This window comes from Gavialis gangeticus, unplaced genomic scaffold (assembly GCF_001723915.1).
Source record: "Gavialis gangeticus isolate Ggan-Ray unplaced genomic scaffold, GavGan_comp1, whole genome shotgun sequence".
Classification (NCBI taxonomy): domain Eukaryota; kingdom Metazoa; phylum Chordata; order Crocodylia; family Gavialidae; genus Gavialis; species Gavialis gangeticus.
The window spans coordinates 24,229,723-24,250,520 of record NW_017729022.1 but is presented as its reverse complement, the minus strand read 5'-3'; the positions used below and the strand labels follow the sequence as shown (position 1 = coordinate 24,250,520).

The window sequence follows — 20,798 nt, the reverse complement described above, 5'->3', positions numbered from 1 at the left end:
GACAGGAGGCTGCCGCTGCCAGCAAGTGTCATGAGTTTTGCTTTGAACAGTTTGAGGTGTAGTTTCCCAGAAACCTCTGCATCTTCCTCCTTGAAGCTTGGTAGGCTTCATGCCCTCAGAAGGGGCTACCATTCCTGCAATTTGCATCCAAATCAGGCAAGAAATGTTTTAGGCATTTTTGTGATTCCCCACTATAGCCTATAGGTGAAACTTCGAAATGCATCAAAACAGTGAAACAGATTCAACGAAATGAAACAGGACAGTGCTTCAAAACAAAACGATGAAACTAAACACTGTCCCATCGAAACAGCAAAACAGATGTCAAAACAAAACGAAGGTGTTTCGCACAGCCCTACTCTGTAGTAATCAGGATATTTTTCTGAGATATGGGTTCAAATTCTTGCTTTTTCACATCTTGGGTGATGTATAACTCTAACCATTGAGCTGAAGGAGCCCCATTTCTTCTTTCCCCTCTATTTTGTGAGATTTTTTTTCCTTTAACTTTGGCCAAAACTATTTGCCAAATTTGACCTTAATTCATTGATATTGTGTAGGTTGACCCAAGCTGAATTTTTCAGTCAACTACTTTGTAAAGAAATTGCCCAGCCTTAGGATGAGGTACTACTCTGCATAGTAAGTATTTTCTGGACTGGACATGCATTAGAATTTACACCAAGTGTTTCTTTAAGCATCCACTAGCCTTTGGGATTGTAAAAAAAAAACAAAACAAAACCCTAGCAAATGCCAGCTACAGCAAGTTTCTTTATGCCTGTGAAGGCCTTTAGCTTAAGGCTATGCATGTAACTGAAGAACTTTTAGTAACAGAACCCTTTGGAATGTAACAGCTGCCACAAATATGACAGTCTGCAGAAATTGATGTTTTTAGATAAGGCTAGAAAATATACTCCCTTTTCTATCTTATGGTCAAAGAGTAATCCCTAAAACTGTTAACCTGATGTCATTTAGAGCTGATATAGCAGAAAAGGTATAATGTACAGTAGTTCAAGACCTTTATCTATCTGAAATAGCAGTATCCACACAGTTTTGTGTCTCTAAAGAATAATACTGTTCATTATGAGATTCAGGAGTGCTGGGCTGTCCTCCTGTGACTCAGATATATCCGCTCTAGGAATGCTAGTGGCAGAAAATGTGAAGCTTGTACTTAATTTTTATATTTTTTTGACTAACTGATTTGGAGGCGCTTTTATTTCTGCATTCTTGGAATCGTCATCGGGACAAGATGTTATCATCATAATCACACCACTTTTTAAAATTCTTCCAGCGTCCAAAATGTCCTCACGCCTCTCAATATTTCCAATGGGCATCTTATATGGAAAGTCATGTTTCTGTATAGCTCCCACATATAAACATCTCCATGCACAGTATGTTTCAAATCCACTTTCCTAGTGGGACCCCAATAGACATTGTGAAAACTTAAGCTGTAATGGCATGACCCTGTGTCTCTGTATGGTGGTAAAGCTGGGGGACAGTAGAAACTGAGGACGCTTCAGAAAAAAAGTATCTGCGATCAAAAATACCTCAGGTCTTTCTTCACCCATGTCTGATTAGTGGGTTGTAGAAAATTCAACTCGGCCTACTATGAGACTGCTATGGGGGATGCTATGCAACTAGAAAGAAAACAACTACAGGGAGAAAAAGCCTTATACCTCCAATATTCCTCCTAAATTTATGGTTGTTACAATTTCTTCTATCTGTTATTTCAAAGCTCTTGAAGAAAATGTCCATCAGTAAAGTCTGAAATGCATTATAGATAGACATTTTGTCTCCTGCTGTCATAGCAATGAGACTTCTTTAGAAGCATTTTACTTCTGTCAAGAGTGGGTCTGAAATGAGTAGAGAGGCTAACCAGCCAGGTGAGATTGGAGCAGTATCCTTCTGGTGGAGAGATTCAAGGGGTAATCCTGAAGGATTTTCGTCTGCAGAAGTGAGAGAGAGTGATACCTGGACGTGGGGCTGCTCCACGCTGACTGGGGCAGAACACTGCAGCAGTGTGTGGGCGGTGTGATTATTGTTCAGGGTTTGGGTCAGGATGTTATCAAGCTCATTAGTTATTGCCCAAACAAATTTAAGTAGCAGTGAAGGAAATAGTCACATCAGGTAGTAAAATTTTGGAAGATGAATTAATCTATTAACTTTGTATTTGAAGAAAGCCCTATATCAATTACTTGCACAGCCATGTGTAGTGACACACCAGTGATGCATCAGTCGTCATATGCTGGGTGATGTTTCAAATCAAGGCTGTCGAGGTTCAGAGTGACTGGGGGCCACAGGCCACTCTGATGCCCCCAGGTTCCTCTGAGCCACCCAGCCACAGGTTCCCTCAGTCCTGCAGGTCATGCTGCATCGCCCCAATCCCAGGGGCAGGGGCAGGAAGCAGAGGAGGAACCTGGAGACTCCAGCAGGGACTGGAACCGTGAGGGCAGTGGCTCTCAGCCCGGGGGCCTCCAGTTGGACAGCCCTCTTTGAAATCATCATTAGACCTTTCCTGGAGGACATATCTTAAAACTTACCTTTTACTCTTTGTAATTTGTCACCAAATAGGGCTTGCTTGTTTGTTTTAAGAGGAGGTAAGATGAGTACAACAAATACCCAAAGGTTTTTTGTCATACTGTCAGTACTGCTGGGTACAGCAGCAGGCAATTAAATACATATTGTACAGTGTACCTTTTTTATAGCAATATATTAATTTTATTGCCATAGCACATGGTAGTCCTGGATATAGATTAGGTCTCTGGTTTCGTAAAAGAAAATGTGTAGATGCAAATATTGATGGTCCCTGCCCCAAAGAACTTACTCTCTAATTATAAGATACAGAGAACTGTTGGCTAGAGACAGGAAACAAGATAACATTAATCAGCATTAAAAGAAGTGGATCCATCACATGCATTGTCTAGCCAATGTACAGTGGAGGCCACTGTAATCTTAATGACTAGATAACATTATTGTGTTCTTCACCCTACATAAGGCAGGGAGCACCACAGAAACCTCCCTAATATTAATTATGTGCAAAATATGTCATTTGTAAAGATGTCAATGGTGACATGTATATTGCTAATTAATTAGGTAATGCATGTAGAGGACTTTGAAAATGTAATACGCTAGACTATGTAATTGTGAATTGTTACTGTTATTTGGGGCAATAATTTTAGGGAGGAGAAGTGACAGCCAAAAGAAGGAAGGTCATCTTGCTTCTCCAGTGATTAAGTTTATAAGTCAGTAATCATTTTGCTACATTCTCCCAAGAAAGATGTAAATTAAAGCATTTAGGTAACTTGGTCACGATTGCGTATAAACAACAGAAAAAATATCCAGATTCCCTGTCTTCCAACCTACAAAAAATGGAACATTAGTTTTAACAATATATAACCCTTTTTAATTAGTCATTGGGCTGAGAAATCTGCTGCCATATCAGTCACCTCGGTACAATATAATGACCTGCTGGAGATTGTTTGTTTATCGCAGGCTATCTAATCTTTCAGCCAGAGGAAATTAAAAAACAAAAAAGTCCAGTGATGTAATGAATGCAGCACAAGCAGTGCATCTGTGTATAACAGTATTATTTATGCATTTCCACTATAATAAAAGTAGACACCTGCAGCATGATCCCTCTAGAAATGGGGAAGAGCTAGTGAATTAAGGGGCAAAATTTTCAGGTCTCAATATAAATGTGATTTAGTAAGTTCATGTTTGCTCTTCAATGACAAAATGTTTGGTCTAGTTTTGCATCTAACATAAGGGTTAGGGATAGCTCCACGTTTTATGGCATCTGTTCATCAGTGAATGATGGTGGATACTGCAGCTATTCTACTGACTGGTAGTCCATTTTCTTTTGTGACTGTAAAGACCGATGTTAGATTTGCAGGTCCTGCCACAGTGGTCACAGATGTACGTGGTGTTAGAGGCTACTGTACTAACAGGCTGCTTCCTTTGGTTATGTTTCTGTTGTAATTCATGTGACCATTTCTCGTCGTGATGTTGGATTCCATGATTGAGAAGAGTGCCATTTTGTCCTGTCTCCTGCTAAGGCCTCCCAAAGGTTTTGGGTACCTTGCTCTCCCCCCCCCCCCATGCAGTTTGCCCATACAGTATATCCTTAGTGCATGTCTTCCATCCTATGAAGTTGGCGAAGTTAGTTTAGGCGCCACTGTTTGAGTAGTGCAGTGACGGCTGACAGGTTTGCTTTGGATGACCTCTGTGTTAGTGATTCTGTCTTGCCACTTGATGTTACGGATGCACTATAAAAACAGCGTCGCTGGAAGCTGTTCTTGATATGCATATGTTGACCATGTCTCACTGCTGTGTGTGTGTGAGAATATATATAAGGAACCTGAGGATTCAGGCTTTGTACACAAGCAGCTTAGTTTTATATTGTTCCAGACTTGGTGGGAGAGCTTACTGAAAGTGGTAGCTGTTTCCAGTGCACACATTTAGGTCTACATCCAGTGACAGGTTGTCGCTCACTATGGATCCAAGGCAGGGTGGATTGATTTTAAATCAAGGCAGTTTTAAATAATTGATTTAAGTCATGCTTTAAATCAAGAGAAAACTCTGATTTAAATCATTGATTTAAATCAAGTTTCCCACTGATACTTCTTCACATATTTCTTAAACAATGGTGCAAATCTGATCACTAAAACATGTTAATTTACAACTCAGTACAGCATTTTACAACATCTGTCCTTAAACTTTTTTTTTTAATTTTCAAATGTTAACTCTAACAGACAAGTCATCACAACACTACACATACACTGTCCTTTAAAACTTCTACAACTAGATCTCATCTTCCCCACTCCCACTGCCATTTTTATTCATATTTCTCTTTCAGTCTATGAGTGTTCCTGTTTTTTCAACTCCCAGTTGATTTCTTAGCTTTGAGTGAATAATGCCAAAACAATGAAAATATTATTTCTGTGCCTGCAGAGGAAGCTACTGCTGTGAAAAGTTGGCTTAGCAACTGAAGGAACTCTGTTTCAAGGTGCCTGGCTAATGATTTCCACTGATTCAAAGGAATGACTTTGTTCAAAACATCATCAGTAAACATGTACTGTTTACATGGTTCCCCTCCAGCCCAGAAATGTATTATGACTGGCATAAATGAAAAGTGATTTTGAGATGCTCATGCCATGGCAGCTTCATCTTCTTCAGAAGTTAGGCATCTACCTTTGTATCTGGGGTTGAGAATATTCACAAGAAAACGAGGTGGAGGTAGCACTTGATCCATTTGCTTCTTTACTGCCTGCAGTTTAACTTTCTGGTTAGGTATTTCTGCCTTTAATGTCTCTGGAAGTGCCTTCCAAACTTCAACAGCATCAGCAATGCAGCAACAATCTCTCTGAAGTTTGTTTAAGGCTATGGATATAGGTTTCAGTATACTGAGCATATCCGCTACATTCCTCTTTCATCCAATGTTAGATACTTTGGATGAGATACTTCCATTTCTTTTTATCATGGTTTTCGTCACAAATTTTGATGAGAACAGGCCAGTTCTTAATAAATTGTTCAAAACAATCAACCGCAAAATTCCATCGGACATCTTGAGGGAGAATTAGTTTGCATCCTCCTGCTCTCTTCAGTGAAGCTGAAGCAAAATGGTTGTTACGGAAGTATTTTGCAACTTCAACGTTTTCTTCTATTCCTGGAGAAGTGCTCAAGTCTTTGGCTAAAAGATGCATTAAATGGGCACTGCAGCCATATGTTGTTAAGGAGCATCCTTCCATTTCTTCTAAGTATCTTCTCATCTTTGCCATGTTTGCAGCATTGTCTGTGACAAAACTGCACACATGACAGTTGAATTTTTGTTCACAGTTTATTACAGCTTTTTGTTCACTTCTTTTAAATATTCTGCTGTGTGGGCATTTCCCAATGTATCTCTTGTTTCTGAAAGAGATGCAACCCTATCTTCTGTTGTCACACAGGCACATATTACTGGATCATTGTGTACATTGCTCCACCCATCAAGGCTTAAACTGGCAAATTTCCCCTCAGTATTTCTTGCACACTATTCAAGTTCCTTCTCATATGCTGTATCTAGCAACCTTCCACCAATGTCTGCTCTACCAGGTGGAGTGTAATGTGGTCATAAGGACTCAACCATGTCTGTGAAGTGTTTATTGTTAACAATGTGAAAAGGAGAATTTGGGGCATAAATGAACCGAGCAATCTTTTCATACATGGTGTCTTGTTCGTATTTGCTGGTCCTTACTACAAACCCATCCATGGTGGTGGATTTATTGGACGATCAAAATCTTTTGCTTGTTACTGATACTTTGTCTGAAATATGTTTAGTTGCAGCACCGCTGCTAAAAGTACCAACAGATGACGCTGAAGTTGTTGCAGATAGATAGTCAAAGTCTCTTATGCTTAAATGGGATCCTGAAACAAAAATGATTTTTGAAGAGTCATTCTTCTCAGTTCTTCTCACTCTGTTATTCAGTTAATCGTTTACTTTTCTTTTTTCCAGCAAGGATGCAGATCTGATTCCAAATTAACAAAAAAGATAAGACTGACTGCATTTAGAATGCACTTAATTTGGGAGTAAGCCCCATTGAAGTGACTGGCACTTCTGTCTTTTGAGAAAACAAGTATAAGATAAGGTTCCCTTGGGGAAAGCTGAGTTATGCTGAAGTAACATAGGGAATAGACTTATGGCATCACCATTATGGTCTGGGGCCATGATGTTCCAAAATAAGGGACATGTATTATGTAATATAAAATAAGAAAATAACACCTAGTGGCAACTGGCAACTCTAGATTTCTCTTACTGCAGTTTTCCGTACCGTAAACTTGGATGGTAGATTCTAAACCTAGTTAACTAATTAAACAAGCCATAAGGATTAGCTAAGCTAAACTTTTTTTTCTAGCAACATCTAGCATAGCAAACAGCCTGGGAATTTACTTGTTAAATCACAGTTATACTAAAAGGCATAGAAGAATGATGCATTGTAAAGTAAATTATTTACTAACCAGTTGATCTACATCATTCTTCAGACATATCTACATCTTCATCCACATTGTTTTCTCCCAATAAGCAGTTTTCATTATGACGTTTCATTCTTGCAACTAGGCCCTGCATCTCCTCCTTGCACTGCTTACACTTGACACGTTTCTCTTTTTTTATCCAGGGAAGGAATTTCTTCAAAATATTCCCAGACAGGGTCTCTCTTACGCCCAGAAGCCATGACAGCTTTTCTGTGGCAGAAGTGTGGGGGAATATAGGAAACTGTATGTGTGCTATTGGAATAATGTCTTCCCTTTTTCTTTCCTCTCCACTCCACTGTTCCTTTCTACTCTGCCTCCATCCTTTCCTACATTGTCCCTCTGTCTTTAAGAGAGTGTCTTAACTAACACCTTGGTCTTGCTTGGCCCAGCTCCTCCACCACCATGTAAGCACAGAACAACAACAGTCCTATCCAGCCTGTGTCTTTGCACATGCGACTTTAGTCTGCTGAGAAACAGAAACTGAAAGCCCAGAACTTTCAAGAATAAAGAGCTGGTAGTTAGGCTGAACAGACAGACTAGAGCCATTTTCATGAGATGAAAAACTGAAATGAATGCCCATGTTTGATTGGTAGGTAACTCAATGTCTGTGAGTGTGACAGAGCCATTAATTCATTTTTATGAGACTTAAGTGTAGGTTTAGCATGTTTGTGATGAGTTTTAATTGTAACTGTTTTTTTTAAATGAGAGACAAATTTAGTATTTGATTGCCAATTTAAAAAAAAATCCAATTTAAAACTTTAAAAAAAATCTTATTTATTTATTTTTAAATCATTGATTTTTATCCACCCTGATCCAAGGTAGCAGAACTTGTTCACTGCTGTGAGAGGTGTTATCAAGGCTGATAGATGGTGACTGGCGAGTACCCTGTCCTAGGACCACAGTCTTCTTGATGGTCAGGGCACACATCCTGCAGGCATGGAAGAGGTAATTCATGAGTGTTTATAGTTGGTCTTCTTCATGGGCAGTGAGTGCAGTATCATCAGCAAAAAGGAGCTCCTTAATAAGTATGTGCCTCACTTGTGTCTTGGCTTTTTAGATTTGATGGACTGTAGAGTTTGCCATATGATCTTGTGTGAAGGTATGTGCTTTTCCTCCAAGCCATCAAAAGTGTAGTGCAGCAGCATAGAAAAGAAGATCCCAAAGAGTGTGGATGCCAGGACATGCTTTTACTTAACTCCGCTGTTCATCTCAAACCAGTCGGATGTTGATTCATCAAACTGAACTGTGGCCTCTGTGTTTTCATAGAAGGAGCATATCTTGTTGAGTAAAGTTGGGGGGCATCCAATCTTTAGCAGGACCTTGAATAAACCTGCTCTGCTGACAGTGTTGAAGGCTTTTGTCAGGTTGAGAAATGCTACATACAGTGACTTTATTTTGTTTTCTGCATTTTTATTGCAGTTGGTGTAAGGAGAATATCATGTCCACTCTTGATTTCTCTGTTCTGAATCCACACTGTGATTTTTGGGTAGACACGGTCAGCAAGTTGTCGCAAGCATTTCAGTATGACTGGCAAAAGCCTTGCCTGCAATGCTGAGGAGAGAGATGCCCCTATATTTGTTGCAATCACCCTTAAACTCCCTTGTTCTTGTAATGTCTCTTGAGAGTAATGATGTTAGCATCACGCATGTCTTGGGATAATTGACATTCCTTCCAGAAGCACACTAGAAGTTGATGCAGATGTAGTAGCAGGCCAGCCTTCCTGAACTTGAGAACCTCATCTGGGATATCATCCTCCCCTGGTGCCTTTCCACTTGCTAGAGAGTCTGTGGTCTTGCCAAGTTCTTCTAATTGATGCCAGTGGCCAGATCATGGGTGTCTCCATGATACTTTTTGATGCTGTTTGCCTGCAAAGTAGGTGTTAGTGATGTACAGGTGGTTTAAGTGCAGAGTCCAAGAAGAGATTGGCCATTTTCATTCATTTTCCCCATGCCATGATGTCCCAGGTGGGTTGGCCAAGTTGTGATCTGCACTACTTAAGCATTAAAGTCCCTTAGGAGGAGAAGCCTCTCATTTGATGGTAGGTGCTCAATGACTTGTGCAGAGCATTATGGAAATTATCTTTATCACCCGAACTTACCTGTAAAGTTGGTGCATAGGCACTAATGATGTTAAGACTGTTAGTTGACTGTATTCGGAGTGAGATGGCTTGATCTGATGTTCTAGTGGGGGTCCTGATGGTTTTGACCAACCTGTTGCAAACTGTGAATCTGACACCATGTAGGTGAGTATCTTCTACACTCCTGCTGTCTCAGAAAAAGGTGTAGTTGGCCTCACAAATTGAGCATGAGTTGGCCAGTTTTGTCTCCTGCAAGGCTGCAATATCAATGTTAAGTTTTTGCAGCTCTTGATCAATAATTGAGGTCTTCCAGACTTTGTCCATCATCTCTACATTGTTATTCATGCCAGGACACATGGTCCTGACATTTCAGCTTCCTAGCCAGAAGCTTTCCAGGTTTCTTTTCTTGTTGCTTGGTACTTGATTTGCCCTCTGTTTTTCGACTTTTGATCCAACCCCATGCACCAAATGAGGCACGCAGACCATGGTGGGTTAACACCTTACTGGCTGGGGACCCGCCCAGCTTAAGGAGGGTGGTAGCTGAGCAGTGGAACACAACTGGTTCCTCCCACCAACGAATTGATCTGTGGTGCTCTATTCTACACCAGCTGAATTGAGCTTATAACCCATGACTTCCCCCTTCTGTGTTGTACCCATGCAGGTAGCAAAGATGGAGTGTCCTCTCCATTCAGTTTTCGCTGCAATGGCCTGGCCAGTTGATATGGAGACGCTTGGGTTGCCTTGTGACAGGACGGGGCCTGGGGGTGTCGTGACCTCCCCTAGTGCCCCCTGGCTACCGTGTCAAGCCGGTGTCAATGCACCCTCACCAATCTCGCCCGCCATGTCTTTGATGGTTTAAATGTTTAGGGGAGGCTGCCTTTTCTATTTTGCTTTGACACAGTGCCTACGTGTCCAGTTGCCCTGGTGCACTCTAGCATTAGGGGCTACCCGTAAGTCCTACTGTCGCCTGTACTGGGGCCTGTCTCCCACGCTCGCGTCGCCCGCACTGGGGCCTGTCACCCGCGCTCAGGCGGCCTCAGCCTTACCTGGCCCTCAGGACCCCTTTTCCAGGTCCTACGCCCCACTGGGGCTTTCCTGCAATTGGGGCTCAGGCAGCCTCAGCCTTACCTGGCCCCCAGACCCTCTTTCTGGGTCCTACGCGCCACTGGGGCTTCTTGCCTACGTCCACACTGGGCTCCTCCCAAAGCTGCCCACACTGGGGCCGGGGTCGGGACACCCCAAAACACAGCGCCCTCTTCAGCACCAGGAACTCCCCCCCACTACTGGGGAGCTTCCCCGAGGCCTCCTCCAACCCCTACAGCCTCACCCGGTCCTCCAGTCTCTCACTCCGGGGCTTCTCACTGCCCCCTACCAAAGCTGCGCCCTCTGCAGCACCAGGAACACCCCCCACGCTACTGCAGGGTCCCTATGAGGCCTCCTCCACCCCTTATAGCCTCACCCGGTCCTCCGGTGTAACAACAGCAACGAAACAGAAAATTACCACTCCCGTGTTTCAACACAAATTCCAAGCCGCCTGGCTAACCTTCATATATATCCCTGCTAGGGTTCTCCTCCACCCAGTATCATCAAGCAGAAAGGTTCTCAGGCCATCAGGCTTCCCTGCTCTAACAGAGCTCCTCCTTCCTGAACTGCCAGAGGGGGAAATGCCCTTCTGGCCTCAGCTTCACTATTTATAAAGGCCAGGCCCTGCCCCCTTTTGGTCAGCTGACCAGACTGGTTGTCCTGGCAACCCGCACCTGTGCTGCCCTGGTGACGGGCAGCTGAGCCCCTATTCCTGTCTGTCAATAGCAGGCACCTTAGTGCCCTGCTACATGCCTATATATAAATGCCTTCCTCTTAGCATTAGTTTATATATGTAGATGGTGACAGTTTATGCTTCTTAGTATGAATATAAATTAACCTGAATAATAGGGTTCCTGCTTTGCTCTTGCATGTTGATCCTAGTAGCTTATCTTTAATTATTATGTGGTAGACGGATGCTCACTGACCTTTCACCCCTTAACATTTTCATGGTGTTGGCTCCTTGGTCCTTTTTTTTTTCCTTCACAGGGCAATAACATGCATTGTTTCTTTGAAATATTTTCAGTACAAATTAATCACTTAATCTGCCCAGGCACCAGCAAATCAAGGAATTTACTGAAAGCACATTAAGCTTGATTCCAAGACCAAGAAACCACAAGGTGCAGTTGGGTACAGGGAAGATTATGCTGTCACGAAAGAAGATAGTCTATTTATTCATCTCTTTAAAAACCAGGCTTGAATGGGAAATATTTGGTTGTGGGAATTCCTCCTTGCTTTTGGTCCTCTCTCCATTCCATTTATAAATTTCATATTTAACAAAATGAACAGAGACGGCTATTTTGTTCAGTATAATAATATGTACATCACCCATTAAAATGTGGCCCAGACAATAGTGACCAAAAGTCACAAACATTCATGAGCTTTTGTGAAATAAGATTATGATCTCTATTGACTTCTTCATAGAAAAGTCTCTCTCTCCATATCTGCCCTCATAACACCCTCTCACAAGATACAGCTAAAGATTAAATGGATACAGTAACCAAACTAGTCCATATTCAAGTACCCTGAATGCTAGTGTTGAGAAGTATTGATGGGCATTTGGAGAACCTATCCATTTTCTTTCATGAGCACTAACTACTCTCTGGATAGCTTCAAAAACCTGTGGCAATGCATCCCACCCAGCACACTAACATTAGATTTTCTATTTATTTCAAATGGAAGTATTAATGGGTCCTTGTCCAAAGTCTGCCTCTTTCTGAAAACATGCATGACTGCAGGACAACCCTCTCCTTTCTATGTAAGTGCATGTTTTATGTCTGTTGGTTTTCTTTTTTTGGCTTCATGATAGTATCCAGCGTATACAGAGCCTTTGTTACTTTTCCAGCAAAGATGATAGTCCTGTGGCAATAGGAGTTAATTTTGTTGTGGCAGAAGCAATGGTATCTGGCTGTTAAGATGTCATGTGTATACTCCTAATTAGTTACTGCATTCTTTTCAAGCTGCAGGGCTACAACAGTCCTTTATCTTGTTGGTGATGTTCCACAAGCTCTTTTTGTTACTGAGTTTGCCTTACAGAAAAGAAATCACTGCAGAGAGTCTGTGGTTTAAAAACCTGAACTGTTCTTCATAGTGTCTTCTATATCAGACCTGGCTTTAAATTATGCTGACCAAACATTATTTTGCTTGCTTGAAAATGGGGGTGGGAGGAGGGAACTCGCCATCTTTGATGTAAGTATTCAGAAGGATTTTGAGCCTTTACAAGTCACAAATGTTGTAATCAGCAAAGGGGGCAAGAAATCTCAAGAGGGTCAGTTAGAAAGAAAAGTCAGTTGCCCAAAATATGTTTATATTATTCATCTGATGGTTTCTGTTGCATCTCGATATGTCACACAAGATAACTTTGATTCCTTTACACATTGATCTATATTCATGCCTGAACCTATGCATATGCTGAAAACTAATTGGCCCTTTCTAACCTGAAGTCTTCAAGTAGAAGCATTTGATAGTGCATTTTAGAGCTTTTTGAGAATCAGATGAAAAGACAAGCAAAGCAGGAGTCTAGTTTTCCTCTTATTTTTTCCTTTTGACAGAGGTTATGAAGTAAATATTGTCTGTTCTAATGCTTGATTTACACACATCATTCTTAGCAGAATATCTCTCCTGTTTTTATAGCTTGTTATTTATATTTAAAGTTACTGTGTCAACTGTTTTTTTTTCCCCACTGATTGTATTGCAAGGGATCCTGGAAGCTACTCATTGCTACCTAATGCTGCCTTTATTGTACGCCCACCCAGTAGGTCTCAAAGATATATTGATAATGATCAACCCCAGTAATGTCCGCTAGCAAGTGTCATACTGCCATCTTTACAGCATGAAGGTGCGTGGCCAGACTATCAATTTGAGTCTCTCAGATCACTTGCCATAACAGAAAAGATTTGTGCAGATCCCCACATCCAAAGGAATGGCTTCTTACAGCCGGAGTTCTGATAAAGGGGTAAAGCTTCTGGCTTTGTGGTCTCTGTGCTGAATATGGATAGTCTCCCACTAGAAGTCATTAAAAAAAGGGCAAGGTTTCTTCAAGTGAAAAGGGGAAAGTCTCTACTTCCCCAAGGTCATTTTAAAGTAAAACAAGTGAGACTTCCTACAGCCAGACTTAAAGAGAATTTGCGGTTTGAGTTTTAGACTGTGCTATCCTCCTCTGTGACTCAGCTGGAGTTTGCTGCCTTTGTCACAAGAGAGAATGTGTGTGCTAAAAGGTCCTTCTTGACCTTTCCAGTTTACCTAGTGACAATTCTTGTATTTGGAGAGTGTGTAAGGTTTTGGTACTTCCCTGAATAGTATACTAAAGGAATTCTGAATTTCTGATAGGGTAATAGTTAGGGTGACTTTATGTCCTGTTTAAGCACCTATCCTGAGTGTCCTGTCGGTTTAGCAAATGAATGTTTTTGTTCTGTTTCCAGTGGGAATGCAGCAGCACTCTCTGGTGAAACGCTACAAAAGGGTTTGGCTGGTCCTCTGGCATCCCACGGCACCCCAGCATTGCACTCTTCTCCGGTGCTCTGCCATTGCTGCATTGCCCTCTCCTCCCCCTCTTTGCCTTTGAGAGGTGAGGGGGAGAAAAACATAGTATCCCACTTTAACACTCAGGAAAAATGGTCCCCCAGTGAGTGGTGTTCCTAGTGTATAATCAAGCAGTTTATTTTTGCAGCAAATAAGTTAATGTGTAGTTCCACCATGAGTTATGTTGAAATTAGAGCATGTTATAAAATCATGATATGTTTCAACTAAAACTGAAGTTTCACTGGATTCACGTGGCTTATTTTTTTTCCTAGATGAGAGTCCTTATACTAAATCTGCAAACCAAGCCAAACCACCTGATGGAGCATTGGCTGTGAGAAGACAGAGCATCCCAGGTACACCAGCTGTGTTTAATTTTGATGATCATTGCCCTATTGTGCCCAAACCTAAGTTATAAGCTAAAGAAGGGAAATGTTGCATTAGTATTACCAATCTGTTTGTAAAACAGATAGTATATGGGGAACCATAGTGACACTCTCCACCTACTTAGACTTCCTCACATTCAAGCGTATAACAAAATTCTGAACTCTTTCTTCAAGCCTACTTTTAGCTATCATTTGCAACAGGACTTTGATTTTTGGTGGGTGGAGCCTTGGGTCAAGGAGGTGCCTTTTGTTGTGCACTTCAGCAGCTTTCATACGGGCCAAGCAGGTGGCAAGTTGTAATCATTCCTCCCATCTGGATGAAAATGTTGCAACTCTTACAGTATTTGGTATCTTGCCTCTGTTGTCCCTGGCACACGCCTTCTCCCCACTTCCCTTCCCACCACCTCATTTGTAACGGGGGTTGGCAAGCTTTTACTGATGGCAGACCACAGCCTGTTTGGATGCTGCAGCAGTTCTCAGATCCCTGCTGCTGCTGTAGGCATCCCTGCTCTGGAGGGCTGCTCTTTTGCCTCCCCAGTGCAGCCTCCACCAAAAAGTGCTGTCCAAAAGCTAGGTGAGGGACAATTTGGACCAGTTAACTTGGTGATTGTACCTGGTACTGCAAACCTGGGATGGCTGTCATGGCAGTAAGGGATCAGCCTGCCACTTGTAAACTGCAGAACACTGATTGCAGGCTGGATTGCATGGCTGGGTAGCAGCAGTGTTAAGTACAGACAATCTAAAAGCCTGCTGAATCGATTCCATCGTCTCACATTAGCCTAAGCTGTTTAGATTGAACTGATAAGCAAATGGACAGACATTTACTTTTGATTCTGGAAATGCGACCACATGCCTGCAGTGGCTCAGGCCAGAAGCTGGGGGGCTCTAGAGCATGCCTTCTGGCCACTGTGGAAAGGAAGGGAGGGTAGCTGGGAGAGAAGCTCTCTGAGGCCTTTCCCCCCTCCCTGCTCAAGCTAAGGGGTATGTGGCCAGGCCCAGGCTGGCCTGCTGAGTAGGTGGGGGTTGGGGAAGGTTTAAACCCCACCCTGGCCTACACCCCCAGCTGGGTAGAGGGTTGTGGTGTGGAGCAGCCCCTGCCAGGCTTTTCCCCTGCTCCTTGCTCAGGTGGAGAGGGGAGTCATGGCTTGGGATGGCACACGGCAAGAGGGGGTCCTGGGCCATCCCCAACCCACACTCTACCCCAACTAGTCTCTGCCTGGTGAGGGCGGAGCACCCCTAGACGGGCTTTTCACTGCTCTCTGCTCAGGTTTATTGCATTAATCTTTGTTCAGGGTTGCTAGCAGATAAAATCCTACAGCAAACCATTAGTGCTGTGCTAACAATGTGGAGAACTGTGCTTTTAAGAGGGTGTAATGGTTATGTTATACAGCAGTAGGTTCATGTTATGCGATGCTGACCAGTTAGACGTCAGGCACCAAGTATAGCAGATCTGTCTGTCAGACTTCTTGGCTCTGAGTGGTTACCGAACAACACACAGTACTAGGACAACAGCAAATGTAAGAAAATTCCCTGAGTGAAAGAATGGTGCTGTTAAGGTCCCAGCAGTGTTGAAACTCTCTAGAAATATGAACAAGAACTGGGAGTTTTAAGCAGTGCTTCACCCTGTGTCTGCAAGAAGTATCATATTCACTCAAATCTAAGTCAACCCTGAATTTAAGATGCCCCCCCCAGCACAATAATTAGATTCTATATGTGGAAAATGTATAAAATTTTTATAACATTTCAGGTATTGAATCTAATTCTTGGAGGGTTATCTTAAATCTGTCTCCCTCACACCGCTATATCAGGGAATGCAGTGACTGGGTGTGGCAGGTGGCGACTTTGCCCCTTCCCACCACTCCCCATAATTTCTGCTCCTTCTCCCCACAATCTCTTCTGTCTTCTGTGCCCCACAATCTGTCCCTTCTGCTCTGCTCCCCATAGTCTCTGCCTCCCCTCACCTCCCGCCTGCCTTACTGTTGGATGCTGCTCGAGCTCTGCATCCTGCTGGGTTACAGAGCACAGTATGTGGAAGTGTAGCCCTTGCTGGGCCATGCAGCAGCGTCAGTGCTTCTGACTGGCCAGACAGAGTACAGAGTTTCTCTGTACTCGGTGCCCAGGAGGGAATTCAACCCAAGCAGGGGTGGGGAAAGGGAGCAGAGGGGTAGCAAAAGCTGTAGAGAGCAAGTGGAGGCTGCTGTAGCCCTGACTTGGGCTCAGCTGCCTGCCCCCCCCCTTTCCTCTTTGTACGTGAATCTTAGACAAGGGGCTTTTTCCCCATGCTGATTGTGGGGGTGGGGATTTCATGTTAGATTCATGTATATACGAGAGGTATCAGAAAAAAGGAAGGCTTTCAGAGGGTAGCTTGTTCTGGAGTACTTACTAAATTTAATAGCTTTCAGCTAATTCAAGAAGAGGCTAGCTATGAAACAATGTGAAGAACCCTACATTCCATATCAATGTGGAACATAAGAGAGTTTTTGAACAAAAAATATGAAAATAAGGCAAAAGCATGGAAGAGTTTGTGGGCACAGTTGTGAGGGATGAGGATTAAGTTTTGCCTTCTAGGGGAAATGGAGTCCCTGCATGGAATAATACAGATAGATATTTTCTGTGTTATATTCTGCAGGCAGAGTTTAGAAAGAACTGAAAGGCAGGTTTTCTGTATGTTAGAGAATCTTTAAAAGTTTTTAACAACTGCTTTTATCCTAATATGTTCTTGCATCTCCATTTCTGCCTCAGCACTGTTTCAAGTAGGAATCAAATAGAGATAGTGGGAGGTTTTTGGAGAAAGAAAAACAGACAAAAGTCTTACTATTTTTTCTTTTGTAATCTTAACCAGACCTAGAATTAGAGCACAGTGGGTATCGCTTTCAAAGGAGTTTCAGTGATTCAAGAGACTAAGGGCAAGGCATGATAGATACTTATAGGAGTTGGAATGTACACATACTTGAAAAATCTGTGCATTGTTTTAAAACGTGATTTGAGAATATTGGAGCTTTTGGTGACTTTTTTTGAAAGTCAGGCGGGCATTTTGGACCATTCTAACCTATATTTCACAGATGAGGAGCCGCTAACCTACTGCTCTGAACGTCTAGATTGGTGGAGATAATATACAATATTCGAAGAAATATACTTAGGCTACATCAAAGTGTTTTCACTTCAGCGAGTTCTTATGGATATTTGAGTCACTTGCCGAAGGAAAAGTAAAATGTGTTTGGTCAGTGGGCCTTAGACAATAAGCAGATGGTCTAGGAGCCTTACCAGTTGTCTCAAGAACGATAAATCTTATTTTGAAATGTATAATGCACAAGGATGCATCTTAAGGAAAAAGGCTTAAAAAATGACTAGGGACTTTCATTGCCAAACAAAACTTAAATAGAAATCCAAAATAGCCCACTTAAAATAACAGAAGCAATCTGAGGAGCTCTGAGGGAGATTCTGGTATTTGCTATTAATTCATGTTTTATATGCAGTAAGGCTACTGGGAAATGAAATTACAATATTTGTGTTTGTAAGATTCCATTGTGCATACACCGATGTTAAGTCATTCTCACGCCTTTAGCCAATTGTCTAGGTTTTTGTTAGTGCAAGTGGAGTAGCCTTTCAAATGCAAGATCTAGCAATACAAGGAAGTCAGGAATATCTTTTAGAACATGGTAGAGGAGTTAGCAGAAATAAGTCATTTGCCTTTATATGAGGAACACTGTCTCATATTCACCCTAAAATGCTACACCTATCTAAACACTGTGTCACTGAAGTACTCGGGGGAATTGCAGCCTAATATTGTAAGAGAACAGCAGTACCTTCAAAAATTTAAATCCCTGTTGAATCGTTTGTGATACGTTGGAGTTCCTGAGACCCATGCATCAGATGATGCATCCCTGAGCTATACAGTCTAAGTAATGGCCGGAGAGAGTACTTATACTCACTTTCTCATTTTAATGGACCCAGCTAGCTTAACAATTGCACACTTTTAAAATTTGCCTCTTTTCCAACAGTGTTCACTATTTTTAATAAATCCCTTGTTAATACAGCTTTTAGAATCTGACTATTCAGTGTGACACTTTGGGTGCCTATACACATTCTCAGGGGTGGGGAGGGGCTGTTTTAAACAGCAGTTCCCTGATAGCCACTCTTATTAATGATTCACTGTCACGTGCATTAAGCCCCCCTGGCATTTTAAAATAGCTGCAGGGGTATTTTAACTAAAGTTCATTCAATAAGCTTTAGTTAAAGTGCCCCCATGGCCATTTTAAAATGCAGGGGAAGGCTTAGTACATGTGACAGTAAGACAGTGCTGGAGCGTTTTAATTAAAGTGCAGATCAGCACATCTATCGGCAGCTTTTGAGTCTGACTATTGTATAACATCATGTCTTGAAAAGAATTAAAGGTTTCCAATCTGGAAGAAAAGTTTCTCAGGCACTTCTTATCACATCACTGAAGCACTTGCTTTCCAGAAGGTGGGAGACTCTCTCAGACCAGCATATGGGGTTATGTATGAGTTTAATGGGGGCACAGACAAAAACACACACTCATGAACTGATGGCAGAAATGCAGAAGAACATGACAATAAAGCACTGATGATGCGTGGGGGGTGCACATGAACCCCCTGAGCGTGGCGGTGCACCCCCTACGAAAAGGCGCCACTGACAGTGTTGCCACTCGCCACCCCTGCCCCACTGCTGACACCACCAGCGGTCTTTGCAGGCAGTCAGCAATTGCTGACTGCTTCAGCAGTGTCTGCAGGTGGTTGCCAACCCCTGGTTAGTGCTTGCCACCCCACCCCCTGCTGACAGTGCTGGTGGCATCTGCGGGAGTTCCCTGCTTACCACCTCTGTGCCCCCCCCCAGCCACCAGGGACATGTCGTTCATGCAATAAAGAGTTGTTTTTGGGATGGTAGTAAAAGATCTGGATAAACAATTGTAGCACGCATAAAAAAATATAACAGCCCACAATTCCCCCCTGTACTCTTTGTATTGGGACCGAGTCCCAGGGGCAGCCATGATGCCCCCTGGTGGCCTCAGGAATCCTATCTCACTCTGGCTTTTGAGGCACGCCCCCACCTTTCCTTGTTCTCTCCTACCATGCCTTGTTGTTATTATCTTATTTGGGGAGTAAGGGAGGCTGCCCCAGGGTCCCAGAGTGAGCTTTCATCTTCTTCTAGTTTACAGATTCCCTATGAACTCCACCTCCCTCTATTATGCCCCCAGACACTAATCCTGGCCCATCTGTACCTTCCAGGATTAATCACCTTAATGGCTATTCACAGCCTCTGACTCTGCTACAGCCATGCCCATGCCTCACAGGTGTTACCAATTTGTCATTTCTGTGGGCTGTCTGCCCCAGTCTAATAGTAGGACACCTTAGGCCTCTACGTCTTGTTGGGGTTTAGCCTTCTTGGCTTCTGTCCTTTTCCTCAGCCTAGGTCCATTGTGCCGCGCCTGGCTTCTGAGTTCCTGCCCTTGTCTTGTCCTTCTTAGGCCTTGGGCCCCTGGCCCTGGTCTTGCTCTTCTAGGGCTCTGGTCTTGCCTTCTTGGGCTGCAGGCCCCTGACACAGTAAGGGGTACTACTACGCAGAGCCACCGACCTCATTGTGCCAGGCTCAAAATCACGCTTCAGGAGTCTCCCCTGGGTAGCCTATATTCAGCCATCCCCCTTCCTGGAGAACACCCACAAGCCTAGGGTAATACTGCTACCACCCGGGCACTGGTCTCTGTTAGGGCTCTCCGCAGCCCAGGATACACAGGCTCTGCAAGTCTTGAGGGTGCTTTACCCACTGGTAAAGCTTCTGGGTGCTTCTTTTAGCCCAAAGCCTCCCAGGCAAATCTTGGGTATGACTTGAGTTAGTCAATACACAGCCCAGCTCTGCTGGGAGCAAAAAGCATCTCTGTCCTCTCTCCCCTCAGGCATTCACAGAGAAAACAGCCAGTCATGCTGTAACCCAATACCTTTATTGTTCAGAGAGAAGGGGGCGGGGAGTAGACAATGGAATTTAAGATAAAAACACCTTGAGCAAGTTCTAATAAATTGAGTCATACAAATATGGGCTCCGTGTCCCTTTTAATACATGTCTGAATTACTTAGCCCTAATCTACTAGCTAGTTTCCAGCTTTACTTCCTGATTCATCCAGACAGCAGCCTAGAGGTACTTTGCTTGTGCCTTTTCAAAATGCCCGCCAGAGGAAGAGAGTGAGCTCCCTCCTCCCCTCAGCAATTTACCTAGCCTGGTCACCTAGGTGACCAGGTTGAACCAAGTAGCATTTTGTAAGGGGGCTGGGGGGTAGCGGGACTGACCCAAACAGAGACAGAGGAGGATTTCTTCACAGTGTCCGCCCCTCTTGAGCTAGTTCTGCCTCTCTAAGGTGCTGGGCCTGTCTGTCCTGCTATCTTCCTTTCCAGCCAGCCAATCCTCACCCTCTCAGACTATGCAGCTTGTACCTTGTCCTGGCAAGCTCCTGCCTGGTGTCCCTGTCTGGCATTATGGGACCTCCTAACCTCCCCTATCAGTCCCATCCAGTCTAATGGTAGCAATGTGAGAACCAAAACTTTCAGGCAACCACCTTGCCAAAACGCACATCTCCTTAAGTGAGACTCATGCCAGAACAAAACTGCAAAAGAAAAACAAAAGTACTCTGTCCCTTTAATTTTGGTAGCCTCACTATGGCAACCCAGCAGCTAGGAAACAAGGTGTTTCTCTCTCACAAACCTCACCTGCCCCTTCCCCCCCCCCCC

At 43.2% G+C, this 20,798-nt stretch overlaps 1 protein-coding gene across 9 annotated transcripts in view; it reads left to right on the top strand.

Annotated features, from left to right (window-relative positions):
* GRIP1 (glutamate receptor interacting protein 1) overlaps nucleotides 1-20,798 on the top strand; it is a 493,469-nt gene that overhangs the window by 257,610 nt on the left and 215,061 nt on the right. For all 9 annotated transcript variants that reach the window (XM_019514681.1, XM_019514682.1, XM_019514680.1 and 6 more), the window contains one exon: nucleotides 13,951-14,031. In XM_019514681.1, coding sequence (XP_019370226.1) covers nucleotides 13,951-14,031 — 81 coding nt within the window. The remainder of the gene's footprint in view (nucleotides 1-13,950; nucleotides 14,032-20,798) is intronic.